Below are 16,902 nucleotides of genomic sequence, written 5' to 3'. Positions count from 1 at the left end.
ACATTAAGTACCCACAAAGGGAAGGCAATGAACACACAGCAAGTGCATCAATGGAGAAATGCAGTGGGGTACACTGTTATACTGCAATCTTTCCTTCAGAAGAATTAAGAGAGGACCAGTGGGTTGGCTCAGTAGGTAAAGGCTCTGGTTATAAAGTCTGCCGACTTTAACTTGATTCCCAGGAACCCACATGGTATAAGCAGAGAATGGACCCCAGCAAGTTGTCCTCTGACCTCTACACACACGCATGCATGCACATATAGACAAAATAAAAAAGCAATAAAAAAGTTAAAAAGCAAAGTCCTGCTAACTGTGATTAGCTTTAGATAGCTGAATAAAAGGTAGGTTAAGGTGGTGGGAGTTTTACTTTTCCTGTTTTAGCATTAAATTGGTAACATTATTTCAATAGGGATTACATGTGTAGGTAGAACTGCTTTGTTTTTCTTTATATTTTGAAAAACTAATAATTACTTACACAGACACAAAGATGTTAAGCTAAAACAGTTAAAGAATGAAAACATATACATATACAGATGCACTTAATTTAAGCACAGGGATATGCCTAGACTCTTTATGATTTTTTCTTATTTTTTTGTGGCAAGATCTCATGTAGCTCAGGCCAGCCTTGATTTGTTAGGAAACACAGCATGAGCTTGAACTCATGATCCTTCTGAAGTGCTGGGATTATAGGCACAGCTACCACCTTGCCCTGGTGTGTTTTAAAGTATACAACACAGATCCATTACCATTACTCGAAGATCTCAAACTACTTCATTAGCATTCTTTAAAAGTCAGAGTTTTCCACATCACATGTGCACACAGCATTAAAGAACCTTGGAAGGCCTTCCTGTCTCTCACTTGAATGTCATACATCCTCGCTCCACATGACCTCTCTGTGCCTTACAGCATCACCCCTCTGCTTCACAAGTGGTCTTCACAAGCGCTGGTCTTCTGATCAGGTCACCAAAATATGCAGTGATGGTCTTTAACTTGTTGTTAAGAAAGTTCTGTTCTATTTCCACTTGCCCTCCAAGTCCAGCCAAGGATGCCACCTGCCAGGGAAAGCACACACACAAGTCATGCACACGAGTGGGATCTCTCCCTCCCTCCTCTCCTCACTCTCTTTCAATCCCCCCGCCCTTTGGCATGGTCTCATTAAATAGCTCTGGCTGGCCCAGTTCTTATGTAGACCAGGTTGTCCTCAAACTCATATCCTGCCTCTGCCTCCTAAGATTAAACATACCCATCACCATGCTCAGCAGACATGACTTTCAAAAAAGACCCCGTCCCCTAATCTATACCATCAAAAAGAGGAAGACTTTATGAAAGTTCTTCATATAAAGAAGCACCTCATTCACAGCTTCTTGCCAAGTATTTTTTTAGTAGAAATACTTCCTTTGGACTCCTTTGACATGAGTCATATCACTATGCTATGCATTCTAAAGATGCCATCTCTCCAATGCCACAAACTAAAACAGAGGAAGAGAAAATGGATGAAAACTGCAATGTCTATTTAGGACAGACAGACATTTAAGAATGCACTTTCCTAAGAAGCTTATCATCGTCATCATCATCTAGTTGTTTTCTTTGTATGTGGAAACCAGAGGACAACTTGCATGGGTCAGCTCTCTCCATCATTATTATTTAGTTGTTTTCTTTGTATGTGGAAGGCAGAGGCTGGCCCGCTTATGTGGGTCAGCTCTCTCCTCCTTCCACCGTATGGTTCCCAGGAATTGGACTTAGGTGGTCAGGCTTGGTGGCCGGCACCGTCACGTGCTGAGTACTATCACCTACACCCAAGAACTGCTTTCTTGTCCATGTTATCATCTTCCTTCTACTCTCTTAAATGCTCAACAATATTTACTGGGTTTTGAGGAGAGGTGACACTTTTCTAATTATCTTTTTTGTGGTCTCTATCTTTAATTCTACCCATTTTTCTTTTGTGTTATTTTGATTCTTAAATATATTTATGTTTGTGTCTGTATCAGTGACTTTGAAGTCTACAAAATATAGCTATTGACTCAAGGAGCTAAAAGTATTCACTCTTTCAGAGTTAATATTAAAAATGTCAATCAAATAACTGGCCAGTAGGAATAATTAGCTGCTAAGGAGCCTTTTGCTTTCCTAACACTTGCACTGGTCTTTGTCACAATTCAAACCAGCAAATAAGAACCCTAAGTTCTTATACAGGTTCATTTTCATCCAGCACCCAACATTTTAAGAGATTTACTGATCTTCTAACACATTCTTATTTATCAGAGATTACTAGATTGGTAATATTCAGGAATTGGGGAATAAAGTGGACAGGTCCAGACAGGAGTCAAAGTGGTACAAGGGGAGCTTCAAGTTCTGTGAGCAGGTATAAATTATGCCTCGTTAACTACCACTGGCAAAACTCACGTTGTGTATTTTGTAAAGAAAGGTTCTCAGTATAGTCTGGATTAAAAGGCTGACAGGATTTGATCTCAGCACACTATACACCACAGACACTTGGTGGAGGTTAAGAAAAATGACTGCATTTTACTGGTGAGCATAAAGTTATCATTTCACCTTCCTGTTAGAAAACAACTCAGATATAAAAATAGGTCATTCTATGATATACACTCCTTTCATAACCACTGAGGTCCTGCAGATAGAATTCTGAGCTCTACACATGTTAGGAAAACACTCTACCATTGAGCTATATCTCCAGATCTGCATGAACTGTTCTTCAAAGAAAAATAAAGCTAGGTGTGGTGGTGCATGACTACAGTCTCAATCCTTAGGTGGCCGAGGGAGGAGGAACACTGTGAGCTTCAGGCCAACACGGCTATGATCAAAAAAAGGCCAGGTAGAGGATTCTGTGGGGAAAAGCATTCACTGCACGTGTTTGGTGATCTGGGTCCTAACAGAATTGGCCTGAAAATCAGGGTGTAATAGTGTAGCATCTATAATACCTCAGGCATGAAGACAGATGGAGACTGAAGAGTCTCCAGGAGCTCCAGGGTCACACACCCAAAAGCCCAGGTGTGAGTGCATGACAATACATGCCTGTACACTTGGGCATGAGTGCACGCGCGTGCACACACACACACACACACACACACACACACACACACACACACACGCGTACATATACACGTGTGTGCATACACACACACACACACACACGCACGCACAAACAAAAAAAGTTGTTCAAGGTAGTTACATTTTCAACCCTCCCTCCAAAATTAAAGAGACTAAAATAATTATTTCTTATAACCATAAATAGTAATCTCAAGGTTAAGTAGTGCTTTTCCTTCTCTGAACTTTTCAGTTCTTACATGAGGGAACTCCGGATTAGTTAAGAGCAAGAATTCATAAATCACTCAACAATTACTAATCAAGAATAGAGTGGAGCATAAGACAGAGCCAAACACACAGTATTTGCCTTCAGGAATGCTCATGGGTCACGGAGCTTAGGTATGTTCCTAGCACCAGGTCTATCTGCAGGCACAGAATGGGAAAACTAACCTACCCAGTATAGAGAAAGAAAATCTAAGTTAACATGCTCTTTCAAGTGTTCTGATTAAAATTTTGAACCTTAGAATATCTTGCTTTTTCAACCACATATACATTAAAAATTAAATAAGCCATGAACTAAATTTATAAATGAATACTGTGATTCAAGCAAAGTAATGATGTCAAGTTTGAGCTGACCTTTTTCCACTAGCAGGTTTAACTGACAAATGTTACTTACTTCTGAAGGTGTAATGAATTGAGAAGAGAGAACATCCAGTAAAGGCAGGCAAGATGGGGAGGAGGATGGAAGGTGGTGAATGAACAAGACCACTTTCCATGCTTCTGGCACAACACCTACACATTAACATCACTGACAGCAATGCCAAGGGCAGAAGAGAGGACCGGAAGACAACAGTCCAGTTTCCAGCACACAGAGCAGCTCACAACCACCCACAACACTCCAGCTCCAAAGGCTCTTATGTCCTCTTCTGGCCTCCGTAGGCATCTGCACATATGTGCGTACTATCTGTCCTTCTGGGTCATCCTCATGTACACTTAAAAACATTAACAATTATTTTGGGCTAGAATTAGAGCTAAGGACCGAATTTTCATCACTGAAATCTTACTTGAGGCAATACTAGGAAAGGAAAATTGAGGAAAAAGATCAAACTGAAGATAACTGAAGATTAAAAATCAAATACTAACTTTCATAACTTGGGTTTGACGTCCAGCATTACCAGAGAGATTAGTGCTGTAGGTGACCGTGACAAGCACCTACATTTTCAGGTCAGAATCCACAGGCAGAAGAAGGGCCGAGCCAGGGCCTTCCTCACTAGTCCTGGTTGTCCCTTTGTTACATCTAACGAATAACAATGTAAGACCAGAAGCAGGGGGGAGTCAAAGACAAAGACATTTTATCTGTGGATAACTAGGCAACATTCAAACTTAATCAGCTCCATTTTCCTGCACATGATAAACAGGAATGAGATTTTTACACTTAAACAAATCTTTGATCTCTAGGTGACTGGTACCCAGCTCTGTAGCTTTGTCCTTTACTAGCTACCACAATGTGATTCTAGACACACAAAGGCTGATCTTGAGTTTAACAACTTACACAATGCATAACACACACAACTATTGGGAATCCTGATGTTTTTTGGAGGCCCTTCTGTTTCAGTGTCTTTCTGGAGAAAGATCACATACATAGTGCAGGGATGCACAGCACTGATCTAACTGTCTAGCAGAAAATTCACAAGACAAAGTAAGGGCTTGATGAATTCAAATTCAAAGATAAGAGGGCTAACAAAGATGACCAAGTACCACAATCCTCTATCTGCACAAGAAGAGTTGACTCCTGGTAAGAAGAGACTCCTGGCAAGGCCCTAGCAACAATGCTACTTGGTCCCAATACGTAGCATCCTACTGCCAAACAGAGATGACCAGAACCGATTTACAGGTTTTCAAATTTAAAGTACATCAGTTATTACTTGTGTGAGGGCACGTGGACTACCATGTATGTGTGGTAGTCAAAAGGACAACTTGGGGAAGTCTCTTTTTTTCTTCTACCATGTGGGTTCTGGACATTAAACTCAGGTTGGTTTTCAGGCTAGGCATAAGTATTTTTACCTGCTGAGGCATTCTGAAAATCCAGAAATTCTTTTGCTTACCCTGTCCTAATCAGTTTCTAATTACCACCGCCAATCTCATGATAAACAGCTACTGAGGTATGTGGTGAATTCTGTTTTTCTCATCAGTACATATTCCATAGGATGCAGCAAGCTGCTGAGGTGCTGCTGGCTCTGCCATTGTGTGGCAGAATGGCTGGGCACATGACTAAACTGCCTCAGGCTGATAACCTCACATGCATATTCTACAGTGTTGGAATAATCCAATAAAATGGGCAGAAGACCCTCCTTATGAACCCCAGGGGCACTACCCACCCAGCTTGCATACTGTATACATCTACAATGTGGCAGCTATTTCTGAAGGAGGAGTGAACGCCTGTGTACTCCAAGTTCGTCTCAAGTCCACAGTGTCTGCACAGACCAATCCCACCTTTAGCTCTCCTTTATGTTTCAGGGGCTGGAGTAAGAAAGGATCTTTTACCTGCTGGAATGACTTTACGCTGTTCACCACACTACTAGTTTTAAAATATATTTTTACTATTAGTTTAAATCAGAATATTTTGTTATAATTTTCATTAATCCTAACATTTAGAAGCTAATTTTCCACAAAAAATGCTAATAAACTAAATTTAGGTAAGTATTTACCACTTAGCAGTATCATTTAAGAGGCTCTTTTATTGGTTAACAGTTCTAGTTGTTCAGATACTTAGTACTAGATTCTACATAGCAAGTTTTTTTTTTTTTTTTTTTTTTTTTTTTAAATGTTTTCAGGTCTGAAGAAATGGCACAGAGATTAAAAGCACTTACTGATCTTGAGTTTGATTCCCAGCACTTATGTTGGGTGGCTCACATCTGTAACCCCAGTTCTAAGGGATCTGGGGCCCTCTTCTGGCCTCTGTGTGCCACCCCTATCTACATTCCATACATTCAGACATAGTTAAAAAACAACAACAAACAAACCCTTAGGAATATTTTCAATAACATCCTTATTCTTTACCTATCTACTAATAAACATAAACTATAGGGGGTGATCATATAGCTCAGTAATTAGCAGCCCCCATTCCCTGAACTACATATGGAATAGAATTTATTTTTGATACTATGGATTGAACCCAGGGCCTTATACATACTAATACAATCTACCACTTAGCTATACTTTCAGCTTCCTATAGAAGGAACTTTAAAAGCCAAAGAGAATACAGATGTTTGAAATAAAATAGGTATTATCAGGATATACATCCCAAAGAGCTGTGGAGGGTGGGGTTATCCTAGAGAAGGGTCAGGAGTTCTGATGGATGGCTACAGGTGTACCTTATACAGGTCTATCTTATTTTTATGTGTATGGATTAGTATTTTGCATGAACGTCTATGTATCTGTGTATAAATGTGCAGTACCTGCAGAGGCCAGAAGAGGGTGTTATATCCAGTTGTGAGCATGTGGGTGCTGGGAATTAAAGCCAAGCCCCTAAAGAGCAGCCAGTGCTCTTAGTTGCTGGGCCTCCTCTCCAGCCCCGTTTAACACAATTGTACGGATGCTGCTCAGAGTGACCCGGTTATATGAACCAGCATGAACGTGATCTAAGTGCTTAATCTGAACTGAAGAGTCTAAGTGCTGCAGTTACGTGTTTGTGTGGTTTTGAAAGCAAAGGAAGACAAGGAGTCACTACTCCAGAGGGGCTGAGAGGCCTGCTCTCATTATCTCATGCTCCCACACACGGATTTCAAACCCAAGCGGTATCTGAATCTGTTGCATGCAGCTCCTGTTAGATAACTAAGATATTGAGAGGCATCCCTCTCTACTACATAGGCTTACTCCTTTAAACCAAGTTTTCCTGTTTGCAAAGTATGGTGACTCCAAACCCAGTGCTGCCTGGACTCTTGGCTGTTAAGGGAGAAAAATGAAGGCAAACGGCAGGGAACAGGAAGCAGCAGCAAGACACAATTCAAACAGTGGCTTCTCTGCATCACACCCAAGCCCCTGCGTTTGTGTGGGTTGATAGATACCTATTTCTGTAGATAGCAATTTCTGATTGATACCCATTTCCTCAGAGCCTCTCACAAAAAGATGTTTTACTTCTGGTTTTACAGTGAGTGTATGATACCAAAGGACGCATGATCTAGAATAACTCCACAAGAAAAAGGGAATGAGAGGTCAAGGAAATAGGAAACCCAGAAAACGACTTCCCCGGCTTAAAAAAAAAAAAAAAAAAAAATCAATGGGTATCATTGCCTACACGAACAATTCCTAAGCCAGGCTCCATCTGCAGACTCAGTTTGGAGTGAGTAGGACATAGTATAACCTCTCTGAATGGAAATTAATGTCTGTTACAGATACATTTATGGAAAAATGTAGCCTGAATTCAGACAGCAGGCTCATAATCAACTCTTCACACTTTTTCAAGCTTTATTACTCAATCTTTTTTTCATTTTAAAAACCCTCACACAGATATATTTTCTCTCTCTCTAAAAAAAAAAAAAAGTGACTTCCCACTGCAGTTTATTCCATCTACACTTCATACCAAGTAAGTTCCAAGTTCCTTTATCATTTTCTAGTGTCACTACTCCCTCTAGAGGCAGAAAACACAAAGGACCTAGGCAGTTTACTACTGTGTGGATGGTGTTTATGAGTACTCACATACAAGTGGGACACAAGGGAGTGCGATACATGCTGTGTGGAGGCCAGAGGCTGATAGCAGGTGTCTTCCTTTGTTTACCAAATGAACCATCTCCCCAGTTCCTACAAGTCTAATTCTGACAAGTTTTAAGGACAAAAACAAAAGTAAAAAGCAACCTAATTTTTCTTTGTGTCAAAAGAAATTTAATCACTAAATTCATACTAAAATGTAGCTTCTAGCCAGGCAGTGTTGGCACACACCTTTAATATCAACTCTGGGAAGCACAGGCAGGTAGGCAGGTGAATCTCTGAGTTTGAGGCCAGCCTGGTCTACAACCAGGACATGGAAAACCCTATTTGGGGAGGGCGCGCGTGCGTGTGCGTGTGTGTGTGCGCGCGCGTGCGTTTTCCCATTGATACAAAATACCCAAGTGAGTTTGCCTGCATGTACTATTAAGGAGCAGGACTACAAAGATCATACAGCCTCCTAGGAGACAGCTTTGGAGTATCATGTGATCATACAGCCTCTTAGGAGATAGCTTTAGAGTATCGTGGGATCATACAGCCTCCTACAAAATAGCTTTGGAGTGTCGTGGGTGCCCAAGTCTAGAAAGTAATTACACAAGTAATAGGTTCAATGTGAAGGCGGATGTAGGAAACTCGCAGCCCCAAAGAATGCAAGTGACATTCATACACACTATCTTGGGAAGCTTAATGCTTGGCCAAGTAGATTATGAATAGATGACAGAAGGCAAGGCAGAGTTTACATTTCCTCTAATTCAGTCTAAGCACTTAGCTTTCCATGTACTCCTTTCATAACCCAGAGAATCTCAACTATGGAGCACACTAGAACTACTTGGAAAGCTAGAACAATTTATGCTTGGGCCTCACCCCAGAAAATATACCAGAGAATTTTTTTTAGTAGGTCAGTATTATCCTTAGTGGGCCAGTAGTTGGAGAAATCTATTCAACCAGAAGTATGAGACTCTTAGATGAGACAGAGAAAACAAAGGTAAAATACATACACTTAACTTTATAAGGAACGAATAGACATGAGCCGAAGGGACAGACTGAGGAGATTAAGAAGGGAAAAGTAAAGTCTAACACATAAAATCACACAGAGGGCCAGCATGAGGCAAACAGGTGTTCCAGTAGAAGGACACGAGACTGTTCCTGGTTAAGCTAAAGGACACTTGCTTCCTTTTCTTCTCCTTGCTACTCACAGGAACCCTCCTGTGTCTGCCCCAGTGCTGGAATTATGAACCTCTACACCTTCCTAAGATCTCGTCTCTTTAACTGGGTTACTATTTTCCAAAATACAGAAAGGCAGGCGTTGGATGGTTGCCACGCAGCACCTGTAACATGACATAACTGGTCATCCTGTCAATCCATCTTCATAAAACCCTAGTGCTATCATCTCCTTCTCAGGAGCTGTGGTGGTGCAGGGATGTAAGACACCAGTCAGGGATTTCTCACAGCAGGTTCTCTGGTAAGGCAATTACCCTGTATTCCTATCGTTTCCAACAGTTAAGTAGAGGTGTACAGAATTTCCTTAGTAATGGCTTACCTGGTCAATATCAGCATTTCTTGGAAGAAAATAAACAATATTATTAGTGATCTTCTGGGAAAGCCTGAAAATTTCAAAGGTGAAGAACAGTTAAGGATAAGAAGTTAAATTTCTGAGTGAAGAGACATTCATTACTTGTCACTAACCAAGTACATTTTTGTAAGCAACAAAAAAGGTACATATTTAAAATCCAAAAAAATCAGACACATGATTTGGAATCCAACAACAATAGCACCCTGATAGGTTAAAGGATGTAGCTGCTTTAGTGTAAGGCACTGTGACCTGAGGTGTCTCCTAGTTCCGAATAATAAATGCATCTGTTTATTCTCAAGGCGGGTTCTGTAGCAGATTCCTGGTTGCCAGCCCTGGGTCCTGGGCATTTGGCTGTGCAGCATCTGTATCATGAGTCAGCAGCCATCCTGTCCACCATTTCATAAACCCTGGGAAACCACTTCCTTTTCTTCATTCTGGAGAAGCTATGGCTGATCTCTTGCAACAGCAAAATTAAATAGTAACAAAGGTCTAGATACAGCTATAGATAGTAACCTATTGATCACCCAACACATAATTGTTATAGTTGCTTGAAAAGTTTTTGTTATTACTATTACAGTGTGTATACATGTAATTCCTGGGTGTATCAGAGGATCACTCTCTTCTTGTACCTTTACATGGTTCTGGGACTCAATTTCTGGTTGCCAGTTTGTGCAGCAAGTGTTTAATATTTAATAGTTGAGCCAGTTGGAAGGCTGTATATTGTTTATTGTGTAAAATACAATGGAATTTGTCAAATGTGATTAGCTTATACTTTTTCTTTATACTGACTTCCTACACACAAACACACACACACGCACCCACACAGCCACTACTTTCCTCTCTGTAAGCATTTACATATAACTATTAGGACTTCCAAAGGATATCCATCAGGAGACATCATTGTCCTAATGTCGAAGGTCTCTGCAGTAGCATAATCGGGCCCTCCCCAAGGTGGACTTAGGAACACAACATCAGCTTTTAAACACGGAGCCAGGAGCAGGAAATCTCCACAGATAAACTCTATGTTATCTGCTATCCCATAAACTTCAGCATTATTCCGAGCAAGATCAATTTTAACAGGGTCGATATCAATGGCAATCACTAAAAATAGAAAAAGAAGTTGACAATTAGATGGTTTTCTGAACAAAACACATAAAAAAAAAAAAAAGATTTAAAAGACACATAACTACACACAAATACAACATTAGTTAAAATTTATTTAAATTAAAAAGGCTCACATATAGTTGTACCAAGAAAACATTATCTAAAGAACAGCAGATTTCCATATTGTTTTGTCCAGTCATCTCCCAAAGTGTAAATGGCCTTTGAGGGGAGGGGGTGGCGGCAGCTATTTACAGTTAAGCACTGAATGCTTACAAATGCTGGCTTTCAGAAAAGACTAATTTCCTTCAAATGAGTCACTGCTCCTAGTCCTACATGCTGTCAGGGTAAAGGCTATGGTATCACAGCACCAGGAAGAGTACTTGCTTCCTTTCCTTCTCGGTCTAGCGATCTGTAAAGGTGAGCTAGCGAGCAGCGGTTCTCAGCCTTCCTAACGCAGCAATCCTTTACAACAGCTCTGCATGCTGTCCTGAGCCCCAACCGTAACATTTTGCTGCTATTTCATAACTGTAACTTTGCTGTTATGCATCAGAATGTAAATATCGGATATGCAGGATATCTGATTGACTCCATTAAGTTCAAAACCTACAGGCTGAGAAGCACTGCTACAGAGGGAGGTGACAATAAGGACATGGTACCAGCCTTCCTTTAGGACACATTATACATTTCTTTACCAAATGTGTGCCAAGCGACATACGCTCTGGCAACAAACCTTTCCAATTGAGAAACTAATCTAGGATATGCATGCTCTTTCATATTTACAGAAAATTTCCAGACTTGCTTTATCATGGTACAGAATTTTACCACTGTCTTATGACAAAATGCCAAAACAGATGAGTTTGATAACTTTTGAAGAAAAATATTTTCATTCTCTCTCTCTCTCTCTCTCTCTCTCTCTCTCTCTCTCTCTCTCTCTCTCTCTCACACACACACACACACACACACACACGGCTTATTTGAAAAAAATGGAAGACAAGAAAATAATTATTGATCTGGTAAGTCTGAGAACTGCTTTTATCTAGGTTACTGTGAGACCATATAAACTTAGCAAGTGTCATACATGCCTGGAACACAAAAGTAGTAGAACCAAGGTCACAGATCATCTGCTCTGGTCTTGAAATGAGTAGGCAAATTCAGCCCATCTTTTTCTGACTCCTATACTCTGTTTCCAGATTTATATTTTGCTTTCTCAAATAACATTAGAAAGTTCATATAAATTATGAGATTCTGCTAAAATCCACTAAAATGAAAGCCACCACCCTCGGTAGGTCTAATATTAAGTTAAGGGGGAAAGTATCTTTAGAGTATGAGTCTTCTATGTCTAAAGCTCTGCTCTAAAGCTCTGGGATATAATAGACATGAGTCATAAATCCAGTATACTGCATGTAAGGGCTTTTCTAGGCTAAACCTGGAGTCCTAGGTATTTATAAAAAATTTTTTTTTGGAGGAAGGGTTACGGCGTCTCTGTAGCTCATTCCAGTTTGCAGCCTTCCTCCTTGTCACCCAAGTACTTGTTTGCATCACTGTATTCCATGAGAATAACCTACTGATTTTTATTTTTAGTCGTGAGCTTAGCCTTTAATGGCTGAGACATCCCCAGCCCTCCTCTAACTTCTAATACCGTTTATTTGCTTATTTATTTATGTGTGTAGTGGCAAAGCCCTTGCTCCCTGAGCTAAGTCACTGGTCTGAACAGTCAGATTTTTGTAGCTTTGGGATCTTACAGTGAAAGTATCCTAAGACTAGGTGAATTCAAGGTGTCCTTCAAAGTTGAATTATGTCAAAAGTCATAAAACTACTGAGTTAGAGATAAAGCTTCTTTTCCTTATCCATTACTCTTTGATTCTAAGAAGCATTATGCATTATTGTTTTTATAGACTGCTAGAATCTTGGCTCCAGAGATTAGTAGGTATGTCTGTAAAATCCTGTGCAATTACCTTATCTTTCTATGTCTCCATTTATCTGTGAAATTAAGATAGTAAAAGATACAATTTATGACTGTGACTAAATAAATATATATGAAGTACTTGCTAAACACATTATGCAAGATTAATAAACACAGCAAGCTACAGCTTTAAATATTTGATATACAATTATCAACTACATATTAAATCTCATCAAAGATATGAACAAAAGTAAAAATATTCTCTGCATAAATTAGAAATGAAATGGTCCTCTGCCATAAATTACCTCTTTTCCCAGTTAAGGCAAACTGAATGGTATTTCCTCCAACTCCACAGAAAGCATCTACTACAACGTCACATCTGAAGGACTGACTGACACGGCCAGCAATGTGCTCGGCAATCTTCTCAGGAGTGACTGAAAACCAGCCCTCTGTAAAGGGAGAACAGTTTCGTACAATGTGCGATGCCAAGGATTCAAGCACGAGAAAGAAAACATACTGCAAGTTACAAAACCCCAGAGAGATGGCTTAGTGCTCAGGAGCTCAGTTACAAGCTTGACCGTTCTTGTAAGGTGGTTCCATGTCCACATCGGGTCCTAACTTGAGCTCTATTGGATCCTTCTTCTCTCCTCCATACTCAGTTGCAACCTGCACACACACTCATAAGAATACGAACTGTCACGCTTTAGAGAAAGGCCCTACAAAGTTGCTAATTCTTGATTCATTTGTACAATGAATTTCTCTAGTAATCATACACACCTACACTTTTCTGTTTGCAGCATTAATTACTGCTTATCAGCTGTGGGAACTGCCAAGTTCTATCTGGCTAGCTGCTTCCCGTACTATGGCGACTTTCTCAATTATTTTATTTATAATGGACAGGTAATGACTCAGTTTTTATTGACACTTTGGGAACATTTGCATGCATTCAAAAATGTTTTATGTAGGGCTAATCTCTTGTGCACTGTGTAAAAGCATCACCTTTCAATAAAAGGCTGAGTCAAGAAGCTGAGACAGGATTAAAAAGTGAGACATCTGAGAGGAACTCTGGGAAATAGTTTTGCCACCTGTACCAGGAGGACTCGGGGATATATGAAACTGAGGAGGTAACCAGCCACGTGGCAGAAATATTAGTAATAAATGGGTTAACTGAGTGGTGAGCTAGTCAAGGAACAAACCTAGCTTAAGGCCTAAGCATTTACTAATAAATAATAAGCTTTCGAGTTGTCATCTGGGAATTAGGATACAGGTTGAAAACTCTGCGGTTACATTTTTATTATTATTTTTGAGTGCTTTGCTTTCATGTATGTCTGTCCATGGTATACATGCCCAATTTACATGTTTTTAAATGTCAGAAAAAGCAAAGAGCAGTAGGAGAGGCTGCTTTAGCAAAGAAGGAATAGCAGAACCATTGCCATGTTCACAAATGAAGTTACACTTACCTGGAGGGAAATAACACCACCCTCCCTTTGTATCAGAAAGGGCCTACATTTCTCAGAAATAAATTTCTTTGAAAAAAATGATGGGCAAGTGTTCCTGTTCTTACTACTTACTAAAACTTTAAATGGCTCTTCATTATTTGGAGAAGTCTAAACTGCACTGAATATTTTATATTTTTTTCCAGTCACCTTTCTCCTAATAAATTCCCATGTACTTTCTATAGTGCTCACTATTTTACAAATTATACATGAGGCATATAATCACTTAAACTTCTCAACAGATCAAGACCTCCTGACTGTGACAGTTAATAAAGTGAGATATTTAGCTAGTCTCAATATGAAAACGAGTGTCAGTCTCTGAGACTAGATTAAGTCTTTTAAGATCATGGAGAGTAGGGCAGACATGGACCTTGAAGAGACGGTTCAGTGTTCTTTCAGAGCTCTGGAGCTCAATTCCCAGCAATCCCCTTCCCTTTCTTTCACTGTAAGGAAATCTGATTCTCTCTTCTGATATGCATGAAAACAGAGCAATCATACATTAAACAAACCAATGAGAGAAGGAAAAGTCAATGAAGAATTCAAGTTTTCAGTGATAATTAAATTATACATTTCTGTATTAGGTATCTCTTCATCAGATGCACTTTTTAAGGTACTTCTGTTGCCTTGCATAAGTTGCTACAAATACTAGTTAAACCTGAAATTAAAACAACATGGTCATATACACGTAGTTGAGTGATACTCCACAGGGTAATGAACATCATTCCTTGAAAGATGTCAACATCATGCTGGAGGAGTGCCTCAGTGGTAGAGTACCTGCCTGGCTCAAGTGAAGCTTTGGGCATCAGAGTCTGAGGAACTACTACAGATTACAGGAAGCCAAGAAAACACAACTAAATGCACAACACACTGCTTTATGACAACATATGGCTTACAGAGATAACTTACTATCTTTGTTTTATTTTCTTTCCATATGAGGGACTGATCCCAGGTTTTGATTATTATTACAGCAAAAGTCCTTGTTCTTAGAAAATGCATACTAAATAATTGGGAGTGGCATGATATGTGCTACTGGATCAGAAAAAGACAACACACAGAGAATCAAATTATAAATGTTGGAAGTAGTTGAATCCACGCAAAAAGGATATGAAAATTTTGTTTTATAACGTTTCTGTAAATCTACAGTGGCTTTTAAGTAAAGCTAATCAATACATCTATATTGTATTTACCTTTGTCCAGTTTGATCCCGTCATCAAAGCGAGAGAAGAGTCTGTATCTCTGGGCCCAGTATTTTGCCAGCTCTGGAACAGAAGCTATTTCAGGTGGGAGATCATTTATCTTTTTGTTCTTGTTCTTCCTCTTCTTCTTCTTTTTCTTCTTTATTTCAGCTAAAATAAGATAATACAGGTGCTAACCATGAAAAGAGGATGGAACTAAGGAATTCATAAACAGCAGCTATATCAACTAATCACCAACTTGGACTGTAGCAGACCACATGTGCAGTGACCTATGCAGAGAATCACAGAGTAAGACAGAGCACTGCTGCTTCAGATCACAGCCTGGCTGTCATGTATTGGCTTGAGAAAACTGCCTGTGTGGACACTGGTGCCACACTGTCCCTGGCATTTACTGACTAATTTCTTTTCTTTTCCTTTCTTTTTTCTTTTCTTTTCTTCCTCTCTCCTCTCTCTCTTTCTCTCTAATGATTTCTCTTTATCTATGTGCACTGGTGATTTGTCTGCATGTATATTTTTGGGACAGTATTGGAAGCCCTGGAGCTGGAGTTACAGTTATGAGCTGTCAGATGGGTGCTGATAACGGAAGCCATGTCTTCTGGATGAGCAGCCAGCTCTTAACTGCTGAGCCGTCTCTCCAGACCTCTAAGCTCTAATTTTATTTCTACAAGAGGAACAGATGATGAATGCATAGGAATTTATTAAATTCATTTACAGCACTGATGGGAGGTAAGGACTAAACGTCTGAAATCTTCCAAAACCAGAATCCTAAAACACATCTGGTCCCCACTGTGTCAGATATAGGATACCCAACCTATATACCAAAAGCACCAATACAGGTTTAAAACTTGTCAACAGCCACAATAACTGTTTTGGTTGGTGAATTATAGAAATAGAAACATTTTTCTTACTTCTTTTTTGTTGTTGTTGTTGCAGTCCTGGGGAATTGAACTTAGAACCTTGTGGTAGACAAACACTCAATTACCGAGCTATAATATAACCTCAATCATTTTTCTTATTGAGTTATATCCCCAATTATTTTTCTTAAAATGAATGTTTGTCTGTCTGCCTATCTATCTATCTTCTGTGCATGCATGCATTGCGTCCACTCATCCATCCATCGACAGGGTCTAGGTAATCTATCTATCTATCTATCTATCTATCTATCTATCTATCTATCTATCTATCTATCTTCTATGCATGCATGCATTGCCTCCATTCATCCATCCATTGACAGGGTCTAGGTAATTTAATTTGTCCAGGCTACTGTTGAATTTGTGGTCTTCCTGCTTTTAGACTCCCGAGAAGCTGAGGTTTGCTAGCAGGGTCACATTTCATTTTAAGGCCCTTTTCATTTCAAGACAACATCTTTCCAAGGTCCATTAAGTTCTAGCCCCGGCCATATAAACTCTAGAGAACACAAAGTATCTCAGGAGTATGGTCAAGTTCCAGTTAATAATTATTTTAAAAAAAATCCATTATTAATTGATTATTAGGTTTCAGTCTCCAGAAGATTAGAAGCAGGAAGAGAGTTGTCACAGAATACAAACAAAACTAAAGTTGACAAAGAACAGAGCTCTATTACACTTAAATGTTTTAAGGATAGGATTATGTCCTAATCTGCCCATCAGGTTATTGCAATAAGCCTTAAGTGTTGCGAGAAAAGTACTGTTTTCACCCCCATGGTTCTGGATGCTTCAAGAAAGCAAGCTGTGCCATCCAGTAAGCAACACTCCTTTATGGTCTCTGCACTCTTTTTCCTCCTTCCTGCCTCGGCTTCCCTCAAAGGATTCAGGATATGTAAGGCAAATAATAAAATCCTTTGCTCCCCCCGGGCGTGGTGGCGCAGGCCTTTAATCCCAGCACTCGGGAGGCAGAGGCAGGCGG

At 39.8% G+C, this 16,902-nt stretch overlaps 1 protein-coding gene across 1 annotated transcript in view; it reads right to left on the bottom strand.

The window, feature by feature from the left end:
- Positions 1–588: 588 nt before the first annotated feature.
- The window catches only part of Tgs1 (trimethylguanosine synthase 1), a 33,846-nt gene continuing 17,532 nt past the window's right edge, over positions 589–16,902 (bottom strand). Inside the window, exons 9-13 of the mRNA XM_029533289.1 lie at positions 15,010–15,168; positions 12,632–12,775; positions 10,204–10,420; positions 9,287–9,365; positions 589–1,052 (exon numbers count right to left, since the gene is read on the bottom strand). Coding sequence (XP_029389149.1) covers positions 909–1,052; positions 9,287–9,365; positions 10,204–10,420; positions 12,632–12,775; positions 15,010–15,168 — 743 coding nt within the window. The 3' untranslated portion in view covers positions 589–908. The remainder of the gene's footprint in view (positions 1,053–9,286; positions 9,366–10,203; positions 10,421–12,631; positions 12,776–15,009; positions 15,169–16,902) is intronic.

This window comes from Mus pahari, chromosome 22, assembly GCF_900095145.1.
Source record: "Mus pahari chromosome 22, PAHARI_EIJ_v1.1, whole genome shotgun sequence".
Lineage (NCBI taxonomy): Eukaryota > Metazoa > Chordata > Mammalia > Rodentia > Muridae > Mus > Mus pahari.
This window is presented reverse-complemented; position numbering and strand designations above follow the sequence as displayed.